General features: G+C 33.5%; 1 protein-coding gene across 1 annotated transcript in view; it reads left to right on the top strand.

Annotated features, from left to right (window-relative positions):
• The window catches only part of IPMK (inositol polyphosphate multikinase), a 60,620-nt gene extending 49,812 nt beyond the window's left edge, over positions 1-10,808 (top strand). Inside the window, exons 5-6 of the mRNA XM_077894575.1 lie at positions 3,833-3,914; positions 5,603-10,808. Coding sequence (XP_077750701.1) covers positions 3,833-3,914; positions 5,603-6,225 — 705 coding nt within the window. The 3' untranslated portion in view covers positions 6,226-10,808. The remainder of the gene's footprint in view (positions 1-3,832; positions 3,915-5,602) is intronic.
• The last annotated feature ends 3,485 nt before the right edge of the window (positions 10,809-14,293 follow it).

Here is a 14,293-nt window from a genome sequence, read left to right as displayed (position 1 = left end):
TTGCTCCTGACATTTTAAGTTCAATTCATATATTGAAATATGATCCAGGAAGGTTAGCACTTGCTTTTGCTTGTTTCTTGTTGTTTTGTTTTTCATTTTTGTTTGTGTTTCATTTTGTTTGTTTTTAAGTAGGCTCCATGTCTGATGTGGGGCTTGAACTCACAACCCTGAGATTAAAGGTCAGTCACATGCCGCACTGAGAGAGCCAGCCAGGCACCCCAACTTTTGCTTGTTCAAAAGTCTTGTTCTTAGTCTGTCCTACTCCTGTCCAATTCTCCTTTCCATTTAAAAAAAAAAAAAAAAAAGAAAGAAAAGTAGATTTAAAAAAATTTTTTTGGCTACATATATAGATATTTTCAAAGTTGGGGTATATCTTCTGATTTACAAATATCTTTGCTGCTGACCAAGACTGGGTCATGAGAATGAGCCCCAGATCAGGCTCTGCGCTCAGTAGGGAGTTAGCTTGAGATTCTCTCCATCTGTACCTCCCTCCACTTGTGCACAGACTCTCTCTCTCAAAAATAAGTAAATGAATCTCTTAAAAATATATTAATATTTAAGAAGATACATTGTTGTATGCTTCAGATTCCAAAAGTATAGAAACATATACAGTGAGAAGTCACCTTACACATAGGATGCTATATATTTTCCCCGGTGTATCCTTCCAGAGATATTTTTAATATATACAAATACTGCATATATTGTGTTCTTTGATCATAAAACCTACTTTGAACATGATTTTGTGTCTTACTTTTTTCCTATTTAAATCATAAAGATGTCTCCACAGTTTTATATCCTGTTATTATATCATCATTTAACCCTTTTTACCCAATTTAACTACCTTTGATGAATCCTTTGATTGTTTTTGCAGTCTTTTGCTATTTTTATTTTTATTTATTTTTATTTTTTTTAATTTTTATTTATTATTTATGATAGTCACACACAGAGAAAGAGAGAGAGAGAGAGAGAGAGGCAGAGACATAGGCAGAGGGAGAAGCAGGCTCCATGCACCGGGACCCTGACATGGGATTCGATCCCGGGTCTCCAGGATCGCGCCCTGGGCCAAAGGCAGGCGCTAAATCGCTGCGCCACCCAGGGATCCCACTATTTTTAAATAATATTACAAATTAGTAAACAGAGGCCTACCTCATTCCACCAGTATGCTAGCATATTTATGGGACAAGTTCCTAGGGGAATTGCTGGGCTTATATTCATTTATATTTTGGTAGATATTGGCAGTCTGCTTGATATATAGAGTGGTGGTTTTGAACCAGGGGGAGTTTTGCTCCAGGAAGACATTTGGCAAAGTCTGAGACATGATTTTTCATGGTTTGGGGCAGGGGCTGTGCTCCTGGTATGTTTGAGAGCTGATTGGGTTATGTGAACTGTTCAGATCCTTTGTTCATTTTCCCATAAGAGTAATCATGCCCTTTGTTCATTATATAAATTTTAAATACCTTTTCTCTGTGTCTTGTCTTTTGATTTCTGCATGGCAAAAACACTATGAACATTTTAAAAAACAATGTATATAAAGGGAGTTTCTGAGTTTTGGTAGGAAATATTTTCCCTAATATCAGTTATTCAAGGAGTCTTCCATCTTTGTGGGGACACTTTTATCATTTCATTTTGTGCATTTTGATATTTGATGTATTTGGAATTTATTCTGGTATAAAGTTTAAATACAACTTATTTTTTCCAGTTCACTACCTAATCACACTATGGCTATTTAATAAATAATCCATCTTTTTCTACTGATTTTAAGTACTGTTATCACATACAAACTTCTCATGTATTTGATTCTAAAAATATGTTTTAATGAAATCAATATATCTTGGAGATATCTGCACTCCCAATGTTTATTGCAGCATTATTAACAATAGCCAAGATATGGAAACAACCTGTGTCACTTACAGATGAATGGATAAAGAAGATGTGGTGTGTACACACACACACACACACACACACACATACACACAATGGAATATTATTCAGCCACAAGAAAGAAGGAAATCCTGCTGTGCAACAGTGTGGATGAACCTGAAGGGTCCATACTAAGTGCAATAAGCCAGACAAAGAAAGACAAATGATGTGTGGTACCACTTATAAGTGAACTAAAGAAAAAAAGCTGATTTCATGGAAATAATAGAATGGTGGCTCCTAGAGGTTTAGAGGAGGGGAAAGTGGGGAGATGTAGGTTGGAGGGTACAAGATGAATAAGTTCTGAGGATCTTATATATAGCATGATGACTATAGTTAATAATATAGTACTGTATATTTGAAATTGGCTGAGAGTAGATCTTAAGCCTTCTCACCACACATGCACAAAAAATGAGTTAACTGTGAAGTGATGCATGTGTTAATTATCTTGATCTTAGTAATCATTATACAGTGTTATAGCAAATAATCATGTACACTAAAAATATATAATTATTTCTCATATATTTCAATCAAGTGGGAAAATATAAATAAAATATATTTTAGTATCTAGTAGGATGGCAAGGCTATTCCCTCAGTACTCTTATTTGGATTTTTCCTGCCTATTCTTATTTTTTAATATAAACTTCAGAATTTGCTTATATGGTTTAAAAAAGATGTTTTGTTATAATCACATTTTAGTTGTTGACTAAGTAGAATTGATCTCTTTTATGATGTTGAATTTCCTCTCTGAGAACATTAAGTGTGTGTGTGTATGTCTTAGGAATGTTTTAAAGATCTCTTTATGTAGACTTATACTTACTTAGTTTATCTCTATGTTTTATTTCTTTGTTGTTGCACTTGTAAATGGGGTCTGCCATTACATTTTCTAACTGGTTATTTGTATATATGAAAGCTTATTTCTGTATACCAGTTTGTACTCAAGTTCTTATTGTTTGATTAATTTTTCAGTTGATTTTCCAATATACAACCATTATCTACAAAGATTAATATTTTTATCTCCTTCTTTCCAAATTATTATACCCTTTCTCTTGTCAGTTTATATTTGCTAGAAATTCCAGAACAATATTAGATAGATGATAAAAAAAAATTGTGGTAGAATACTTTTTCTTAAAGCTTCTTATATTTTAGAACAGATACTTCCTTATTTCCTTTTCTAAACTTGAGGCTAGCTGTTGGTGGATTGATAATGTTATAGATAATTCTTTCATATTGGAAATATTCATCACTTAAACTCCTTTTAAAGAGTTTTCATCAATAGAGGGTATACATTTTTTTAAATAATTTTATGTCAGTTTTTTTCAAGTGCATTAAGCATCCATGTGTTGGATCTGTTTTCTACTTTCATAATGTTTTTTTTTTAATTTTTTTTATTTATTTATGATAGTCACACAGAGAGAGAGGCAGAGACACAGGCAGAGGGAGAAGCAGGCTCCATGCACCGGGAGCCCGACGTGGGATTCGATCCCGGGTCTCCAGGATCGCGCCCTGGGCCAAAGGCAGGAGCCAAACCGCTGCACCACCCAGGGATCCCCATAATGTTTTTTTTTAAGATTTTATTTATTTTTTCATGAGAGACACAGAGGCAGAGACATAGGCTGAGGGAGAAGCAGGCTCCCCGCAGAGCCTGATGCGGGATTCAATCCCCACACTGGGATCATGCCCTGAGCCAAAGGCAGATGCTCAACTGCTGAGCCACCCAGGTGTCCCAAGTATATAAATTTTTAAATGCCTTTTCAGCATCCATTGATATGATACAATACAATATTTTTCTTCTTAAATCCATTAGAATGAAATATGTGTAGATCTTCCTGTCTTTTACTATCCTTGCATCGCTGTATAAATCTCATATAGCCGAGAACTATTCGTTTTTAATATTTAGTGCTTTTTCTCACAGGTTTATCATGTTCATTCTGACAGCTATGAGACACAAAACCAGCACTATGGAAGAAGTTTAACAAAAGAAACTCTAAAGGATGGTAAGGATTGAAAAACCATACTATTACTGCACAGTTTTCAAAATGATTCTAAAGTAATTTCAATCTTAATTCTTCTTTGTTATAGTGATTCAATCCATAAGTAAACTCTAAAAAACCCTTAAATTGATAAAATCGCATTAATCATAATCCCTGGTTTGTAATACACCAAAACCATGGATCCATGAATGCTTTCTTTTACATTTAGTTCATTTCTTATTTATTGTTATACATAAAAAAAAAATAATGGACATCAGTGAACCAGTAATACAGTCCAAGTCCTAAACTAGAGTTGTCTTCAAATCCTAATATGTAAATCATAGTGTATTAAAACTGTATACTGTTACATAAGAGAACTTTAAAATGTGTATTATTGTATATAATGTATTTTTATTGAAATGTCCCATGTGTAGTTTAACTGTGTATTATAAGTTTCTACAACTACATAATAAATAAATGGCTTTAGAAGCAGTTTAAATAAAGCCTGTTAACATACATGCTTCTAAAATAACCAAGCTATTACAAAAACAATAATACCTTAATAGGTTTCTGGAAATATTATTCTATTAAACGCTTATTCTTAGCTTTGCCTAAGATGGGAAAGAGTTTATGTGTAGTGTAAATAGTTTGAAGAAAAATTTTTATTTTATATATAGAAAACAAACATACACTGTGTGATCTTAACAGTATTTGCCTTGGTTTGCTTAACCAACAGCAGGATAATATTCAATTGGCTCTTTATTAAAATATTTTGCAGGCTAATATGAATATATTTTTATAAGTAATTTCTGTCCCAGAGTGGAGGAACAAACTATTTAAGGGCAGAAATCAAATTATATATACCCATAAATTCTCAAATATAATAAAATAAGCATAAATAATCTTAAAAGATTATTAATAATCTGATAGGTTAAAACATCTAAAAATCTCAATTTTGAAGAACATATTCAACCTGGAGTAGTGTTGATCCCCAAAGAGAGCTTAACTTTTGTGAAGACTGATTTAATCAACTTTATTAAGAACAAAAGGATTTATTATAGTTCATTATTTGATATTTTGGCTGTTGGTAATTTTTTTAAGATTAATTAATTAATTAATTAATTAATTTATGACAGACAGAGAGAGAGAGAGAGAGGCAGACACACAGGCAGAGGGAGAAGCAGGCTCCATGCCGGGAACCCGATGCGGGACTCGATCCCAGGACTCCAGGATCGCGCCCTGGGCCAAAGGCAGGTGCCAAACTGCCCAGCCACCCAGGGATCCCTGTTGATGCTATTACAAGTGCCTGTGATTTGACCCTAGGTTTTAGATTAGCTCTTGAGTATGATTCTAACAAACAAATAACCTTATTAAAAAATCCCTCACACTAGCAAATGAAGCAAATCTTATCACGTTCCTCAAGAGAATATAGAGAACTAAACTACCAATCCTAGTGTAATAATTTTTTAAATCTAAGTAGTATATTTCACTTTACATATTTAACTTTACATAAGTGTCATTTTCTAGTAAGAGAGTCCTCCACACTAGAAATTAAGTTTGAGGTCCAAGTTTCTCTGACTAGAATTTTACCTGTTCAGTTAATTGCAAGGGGTGATGGGAAAAGGTTGAAGAATTCTATCTAAGATGAATTCACTTCCCAGGTGATAGCGAGTTCATAATTTCATTATAATCCAATATTTTCCTATTTATAGGAGTTTCCAGGTTTTTTCATAATGGATTCTGCTTAAGAAAAGATGCTGTTGCTGCCAGTATTCAGAAAGTTGAGAATATTCTGCAGTGGTTTGAAAATCAGAAGCAGCTTAACTTTTATGCAAGTTCATTACTGTTTGTTTATGAAGGTTCATCTCGGCCAACTACTACAAAATCAAATGACAGAACTTTGGTAGAAAAGTTTTTGTCCAAAGGGCAACTGTCAGGTGCAGATGTCCTGGAGTACAATAATAACTTTCATGTGTTAAATTCTACAGAGAATGGGAAAATAGATGCTTCAGTAGGCAAAAGCTTGTCCAAGATGTATGCTCGTCACAGAAAAATGTGTTCAAAAAAGCATCACAGTCAGACTTCATTGGAAGTTGAAAATATAGAGCAAGACAATGGGTGGAAAAGCATGTCACAGGAACATTTAAATGGAAATGTACTTTCCCAACTGGAAAAAGTTTTCTATCATCTTCCCACTGGTTGCCAAGAGATTTCAGAAGCAGAAGTGCGAATGATAGATTTTGCTCATGTGTTCCCTAGCAACACAATAGATGAGGGATATGTTTATGGGCTGAAGCATTTAATTACTGTGCTGCAAAGTATTTTAGACAATTGAATCCTTTGCTGCAGTCTTCTAAGGGATGGGGCAATCATAAGAGCAGCAGTCGATATCTCTGCACTTGTAAAGCTATGTAAAAAATTTGTATTGTGAGTCTACATTTTGTCTTTATACTTTTGGTAGAAGGGTTATCTTTTTTATAATCTTACTCAGGAAAACTAATTATTTGTTCATTAGAAAACTATGAAGAATAAAGAAACTTAGGAATGTTAAGCAGGGAATGTGGTGGTACATGGCTTAAACATCTGTTTGGCTCAAGCAAAATGCAAACCATTATTCAGTCATTAAGAGTTTATTTAGCTTTCTGTAGCCAATTTGTCATGAAATCTCTATCCACCCAACCTTGACAATGAGCCATATCTAAACTCATTAAATTATTTGAACACTTTAAAAAATCTAGAGAGCACAGGTTGATGTCCTTAGTGTTACTATGTATGAAGTTATTAAAACTGGAGAAAATTCTACTTCAGAACAGTTAAGTACTGTTTAGGTTTTATATTAAAAGTTCAGACCAGCATATCAAAAGGTGCTTCTTAATAAAGCAATTCAGAATCATTGTATTCCAAAAGCAGATTTTCTCTTTAATTTCCATTTATATGCCTATTTCAATATATTATACTTCACAAGAAAGATAATTCAACAACAACAACAAAAATCTTGAAATTAGAGTCACTAATAATTATTCTTGCCAAGGTTAGGAGAAAAGAGAAGTTATTTGCCAGGAACATAATGTTTTTCTTTTAAAATTGGAATATATATTTACTACATTGTGAAAGGTGTTGTAAACCATATAAATACCGTTTCCTCTAACTGCAGCTTCAAAACATAGATGATTGAAGCTTTGTCTTATTTCTCCTTTAAATAGCTATTGAGAATTTTCTCTTTTAAAATTCATGTCCCCATTTGGTTCAGCACTAGTATAAATATATGTTAGAATTCTCAGAATTCTAATAAGTAGTGAAGGACACCATCCAGTATTGTGTTACCAAAAATATTATGTGTAAATTAGTGCATCACTATGAATTTGGTGCATATCTAAATCCATGCTTCTATTTCACTCTTACTCAAAATGTTTTTATATCCTATTCCAGAGAGAGATTATGATTTACTTTTGTAATAGGTGGCGGAGATGCCATTTTTCCTGGAAAAATTAGATTTTTTTAAGTATTATATGTGGTTCACATATATCACCATTTTAAAAAATAACTATTATTTGAAAACATTTAAAACTTTGAAATTAAATTTACAAATATGTTAGATATTTATGAAAGCATTACTTGCACTTTGATTCACTAATAACCCTGCTAAGTAGTTAAGAGTTTTGTCATATTCCTGGAAAATGTTTTAGATTTGTGGGCTGTTGGACTTTTGCCCTCTCTTTTTCCCCTAGAATTAGAAATTCAAGTTTTAATTCTAAGCAGCTTTTTTTTGGTATGGAGGAAAGTATCACAATTTTTTTATATTTATCTCACTTTCCCAACCTCTCTAAGTGTACTTTGCAAATACCTAAGCACAAACAGAAGTACCAAATGCTCTGTGAATTCTATGCTTAGTAAGTCTATTAAACCCGAATTACTTTAAAATTCATATACATTTTGTTATAGCAAAATTTGTTTTAAATTTTTTACTTAGGGTCAGTATAAGTATTTTTCATAGAGACTTCATATTTTTCTCTACTGTCTAAATGAGTATTGGCTGTAGCTTTTTTTGTGAGGATGAATTTCAAGTCCTAGTAAATAGTAAAAAATTTTTTAATTTTACTTTTTTTCTCCTACAGTATAGACTTTTGTTGTTGTTGTTGTTACTCGGACAGTAGTTCAATAAGTCTTAAGCTCAGATAATTAACAGTTTTGAGTCTTAACAAGAGGCTTTTTTTGTATGGGATGGTATCAGCGTATATACAGTGAATTTAATAAATTTAAGTATTACCAGACTTTTTGCACATTTTAGCTCAATAAAGTGTGAATCAGCTGTTCCAGATTTTCTTTATCCATATTTGGAAATACAGTTTTGTAAAAATCAGTGTCTTACCTTTTTGATACAGTAGATCATCTTTTGTTTTACTAAAACAAGAAGCGCTTTTATCTTTTGTTTTTCAGGGAAGAGATTAACATTTAATTCTGTTTACATTTTTTTATCACTGTTATCCAATACCCATTTTCTGTTACTTTATTAGTCAACCTTACATGTCACAGAGTAAGTATTTATGTAATCTACATGTGAATATTTTACTATCTAGCCCAGTTATTTAACATTATGCTGAAATTTACCACTGTGGGGAAGAATGATCACTATTTACCAAGCATATTTAAACATGTACATGTTTAAGAAATAAGCATAATAAGGATATAGTTTGAGTTAATAGGATTATCATAGTTTTTTTTCCCCCCTAGGAAACATAAATAATGATTTTAGTGTATTTCTTATGGAATGCACTCATGAAAAGGACTTTTGAAAAATTGTGGATAGTGAATAATACATTTCTCTAATAAAAATTTAAATTGGATAATAGTTTTATAATGAAGTATTTACACTAATTGATATTTTAATATGGGTGGGAAGTTGCATAGATTGAAATAAATTAAAAATTGATAAGTGCTAAATATTTTATCTAAATAGTTTTGCAAGAAACAGTTGTGAAAATGTGTATATTAAAATGGCTCTAACATGGAGCTTGGTATTTTCAACTCAGTATTCATTATTCTTTGTTTAATGTGTCTGGAACGATCTTACTATGCCTCTTACACTACAATTTCCTATTTTGGGGCTTAAGGTTATGTTCAACTGAATAAGAACTTTTTTTTTTTACTTTGAGTGTAACCTACTATTTTATGATTTCCAAGACGATGTTCTTCATACTATCTCTATAATGTCAGTATATTAAATTCCTAATATAACTTAAGAAAAAGAAATTAATTTTTAGAGATATTTCAGTTGTAATTTTTATTTTCATGCAACTGAAGACATTTGTTTCTAGGATTTGGAATATTGTAGAAAATACAGGATGAAAGAAAATGGAATGAAACAATTTTATTTGTGAAATTGCAAAAATTTTGTCCACTTTTTAAAACATTGTCATCATTTTAGTACTCTTTTAGCAGTTAGGCATTTGTTAATTTAAAACTTGATTTGCTCTTAAAATTGTTTACAATGCTTTGTAATAATCTTCCTTATCCAGTGCCTTTAATCTTGATTTGATGTTTGTAGCCTCAGTTATCCTTCCACTACATCCTGTAATATTTTTATAGTTTCTTCAAAAAATGTCAATTTAATCATGTAAAGAGGTAGCAATTGTCTATCAGTGCTTTGGGAAGACAAGTAGAGTTGCCTATGGAGGCCGGGCTTTACTTAATTCATTCAAAAATACTTAGTGGATGTCTACCGAATAAAGCATTTTCGGCCCCTGAATATACAGTTGTGAACCAATCAGGCAAAGCCCTAACCATTTTCTGCATTCTGTCTAGATGGGGTGGGTTTGGGGACCTAATTAAAATAGAGATACAGAAAAATATGCATTTAACAATAATAAAGTTAACTGGCATTTGAATTTGTGTAGAGATAAGGTAATGAGCGGAGACAAAGTAACTGACAATATATTAGGTTAAAAATAATATTTAGCAGCATTATAACCTCTATTTGACTCCTGAGTTCAGGTAGCAATTATAGATAGGATAAAAAGGCCTTAATTTTTCACTTTCTTGCCGGTAAAGGTACGTTTATTTTTAGGCTGCCCATTGAGAGTAGTGTTTTAACAGAACATTACTGTGAAAAACATTCCATTACATATTCACAAGCAAATTACTGCACATTTTTAAAATTTGTGTTTTACAAGTAGTACAAATACTTTAGGCCTCAGTCTCATCTTCAAATTATTGATATTTTAAATTTGGCAATGAAAATGAAATTACTTTTTGACTTACAGAGTGAAGTATTGTTACTTAAAATGCTTGTTAATATTTTAGGAAGGTTGGAGTCTCCATTTTTTTTTGATGTTTAAATTCTTGTTACTTATGTTGATAGTGTCTAATAAGAGGAAATAGCATTCATGTGATTAAATAAATTAGGAAATACTTTGAAAACTTTTAGTTGTTAAACTTTGTCATCATGGGGTTAAATTTTGGCCTGGTGTTCACTTACAATACATGTTAACAAGTTTAATTATGAAGTGAAATAGTTTCAAGTATGATGTGTAATGCACCTGCATATAAATGAAATTGGCGTGCACAAAGACACTTTACTATAAGGAGCTGTACTGGAAGATTTATGAAAGCATGTGAAATTGCACCTAAAATTGTATTAGTGACTATGCTAAATTTATTGTACTTGATGAATGAATGTATTTAGTGTAGTCAAAGTTACTTTGGCTTAAATGTCTAAATAATGTCTTTCTTTTTTAAAATGTGTTTGTAATTTGTAGTATTGATGGGGGTATTCTTGGACTGCAGGGGTTATTGTCAATGTGTGATTTGTGTTTTTATTTTATAGAATCATCTAATGTGATATACTGATTTTTATAAGTGATATTTAGATAATTCTAATAACTGTATATTTGACAACCTATTAAAATGTTTTGCATTTGATCTTTTCTTCATTAATTATAATTTGCTAACAAACTTCATGGTAATTTAAAAATAACTTAATCATTCAACAAACATTTACGTGCATGTTATATACTAAAAACTACAGGAATCATTAGTGATTCAAAGATGATTAAGACAAGCTGTTAATGGAAAAAAGCATATGCATTACAAATGAAAAAATATGTAAACTTTTTGCCTAAATATTTTTCTATCAGATGTACCAAAATCTTTGGAATCAACCTTATAGGAGAAGTGGACTATAGCAGAAACAAAAATGACTTGTCTGTGAAAATACATAATTGTAAACTTCAGAAGGGGTAAGATAGTTTTGCTTGTATTTGAAGTTTGATGAATCAGCTACTTAATTAGTGACCTAAGTATTTTCATTCATTAAATAAAAAGAGAGGATACTATCAAATACCTACCCTATATTAGGCACCATATTTGGTTTGGGGGATTTTTAAAAGCTGCATAAGATTTTCAGTACATGTTCTCAAAATATGTACTGTCTGGTAGAAAAAAACTGTGTAACTATGGGATAAAATATTGGGACTAGGACTGATTCTTAATTCAGCAGAGCTGTGAATGAGTGGAGTCAGTTCTGATAAAATGCAAGAGGAAGAAGAGGGATTCATAGTCTCATTGCAGCTGTGATTCAAGGCTCCAGAAGGCTGTGTAGCATTCCTCTTTTATGCCTGCTACTGTGAACAGTGGGAAAGAGCAATACTATGTGATGTAGTTTTTTAAGATTGGCTGCCTAGCTGCTGAGACTAACAGAGAATCCTATTGTCATAGTCCCCTAGTTATAGCTCAGTGTAAGAACTAAATAAAAGCTGAAGTGAAGTAAGTGAAAATAATCATTTAAGGATTTCATTAAAAATGCAGATTCTGATTCAGTAGGACTAGACAGGGTCTGTGATGCTGCTGGCCCATGTACCACTGTTTAGTAGAAAAATTTTCCAAAAGTTCTTTGGGTATAGAGTGTGCAGTGGAACTTGGATTACATTGATTCAAGCAACCAGAGCTATTTGAAAGCCAGGGAGAGTGCTGAGAAAGAATGTGAGAAAATATAGCCAGCAATGGCTCAAGTTAATACTATCCATTCTTGAATGGAAGAAATCTTCATCAGCTATGTCGGGCCATTAAACTTTCCTCCTACAGGTCTTAAGGGTCCTGCAATAACAGACCAATTTTGTTCTGTTATTCGTGCTGTTAGCTTTTTGTGTGTGTGAATGGACAACTGAACAGTCTGCGTATGCCTGTTAATTACGTTGTACTTGCTTTTGGCAGAATTGATATGGTAGACCTGGTTTGGATACTCTGAAATGTTTTGAGTCCAATCTATATGTTTCTAAAAGAAGTTAGGAAGGTCTTTTTTCTTTTTTAAAAAATATTGATTGATTTATTTTAGAGAGAGGGTGAGTGCCAGGAACAGAGGCAGATGGAGAGGGAGAGAGAATCTTAGCAGTGGAGCCCAACGTGGGACCTGTCTCACAATCCTGAGATCAACTGACTGCACCACCCAGGTGTCCCAGGAGGGTCTTTAAAATTGTTATTTATTAAACTAATGTATGACAAAGTGCTTTGGGATGGGCACAAAAAAGATGGTGAATGTGGAAGCATCATGTAGACACTTATTAATCTATGGAAGAATAAACAGTATCACCTCATACACTTCGAGGATCATAAGCTTAAGGTAAATAGGCTTAATTTATAGCTTATAGGGCTTGGATCCAGGTCAAAGAATATCTTTGAGAATTTGTAAAGAAACCATAACTTTTAGTTCTCAGTCTTAACTTCCATTTGCCACTCCCTATTATGGTCAACTCTAACCCATCCAGGTTATGCCAGAGGCAGAGAGAACAATCTCAGTAATGGGCTAGCCTGACCACTCTGTTAGCATTTATTGCTGCATAACACCCTAAAATGTAAGTGTCTTAAAAACTCTCCTTTTTTATTTGTATGGATTTGCAAGTCAGTTGGGTGATTCTGCTGATCTTGGCTAGACTTATTCATGTTTCTACAATCAGCTGGCAGGTCAGCTCAGTTGGGGGCTGGGTTGTGAGCCAGTCCAGGATGACTGGGATGACTTGTCTCACATCCTTTCAGCAGGCTAGCCCCAGCATTTTATTTTGGTGGTAGTGGTCCAAGAGAAGACCCTGAAACATGGAAACACGTTACAAGCTTGTTTGAGTCAAGTTTGCTACTATTACCAAATCCAGAGTTAGTATGGGCAGGTATTGAATCTTGGTTTGTCATAGTTTATGTTTTCATCAGGCAGCAATGTCAGATCAAGTGGACAATGTGGGCATTAATTCTGTTGATCAGAACAGAGGCAGCAGGATAAGTAGCATGTGCAAATTTTAAAATCTCACTTGTTTTCCCTTTTTAAAAAAATGTCACCCAGGTTTCCTTTTTTTAAAGAGTTTATTTATTTATTCATGAGAGACACAGGAGAGGCAGAGATATAGGCAGAGGGAGAAGCAGGCTCCCTGCAAGAGGCCCGATGTGGGACTCAATCAAGATCCCAGGATTACGACTTGAGGCAAAAACAGACGCTCAACCACTGAACCACCCAGGCGCCCCCTTCACCCCATCCATTACCTCCTAGGTAGGACCATCTGGGCAGTCTCACAGTGTCGCCATCTTCAATTTGTAGTAATATGTTACTTGGGGAATGGTTTGGTATTTTAAGCAATATTTTTTCCCAAGTTCTTATTTAAATTCCAGTAATTAACATACAGTATATTAGTTTCAGGTGGAGAATTCAGTGATTTACTTGGTACTCATCACAGCAAGTGCTCTCCTTAATTTCCATCTCCTGTTTAACCCCTCCTCCAGTCCATCTCACTTCCAGTAACTATTGGTGTGCTCTCTGTAGTTAGGAGAGTGTTTCTTGGTTTGCCTCTTTTCTTTCCCCCTCCATTCATTTGTTAAATTCTGCATATGGGGGTACCTGGGTGGCTCAGTCAATTAAGCGTCTTGCCTCCACCTCAGGTCATGATCCCAGGGTCCTGGGATTGAGCCCTGAGTCAAGCTCCCTGCTCAGTGAGGAGTCTGCTTCTCCCTCCCCCTCTGCCCATCCCACTACTCGTGCACTCGTGTACTCTCCTCAAATAAATACAGTCTTAAAATAAATTCAACATTTGGAATGTTTGAATTTGTCTTTCTCTGAGTGACTTATTTTGCTTCGCATAATAGTCTAGCTCCAGCCATGTCATTGCCAACAGCAAGATTTCATTTTTAATGGCTAATATTCCATTGTACATATGCCATATAGTATCCTAAGCAATCCTGTCTTAATGGGCTTCCTTGACAATTACTTGAATGTTAATTGATTTTCTTTCAAATGTATATAAACTGTTATGTTCCTACAGCAAAGATTATGCAAAAACCATGTACTTTCTATTACATACTGTAGATACAGTTCTCCAGTTGATGTTAAAACTTTTTTTTTTTAAAGATTTATTTATTTATTTTTATTT

This window comes from Canis aureus, chromosome 4, assembly GCF_053574225.1.
Source record: "Canis aureus isolate CA01 chromosome 4, VMU_Caureus_v.1.0, whole genome shotgun sequence".
Lineage (NCBI taxonomy): Eukaryota > Metazoa > Chordata > Mammalia > Carnivora > Canidae > Canis > Canis aureus.
Note: the sequence above shows the minus strand (reverse complement) of the source record. Positions and strands in the feature narration are given on the sequence as shown.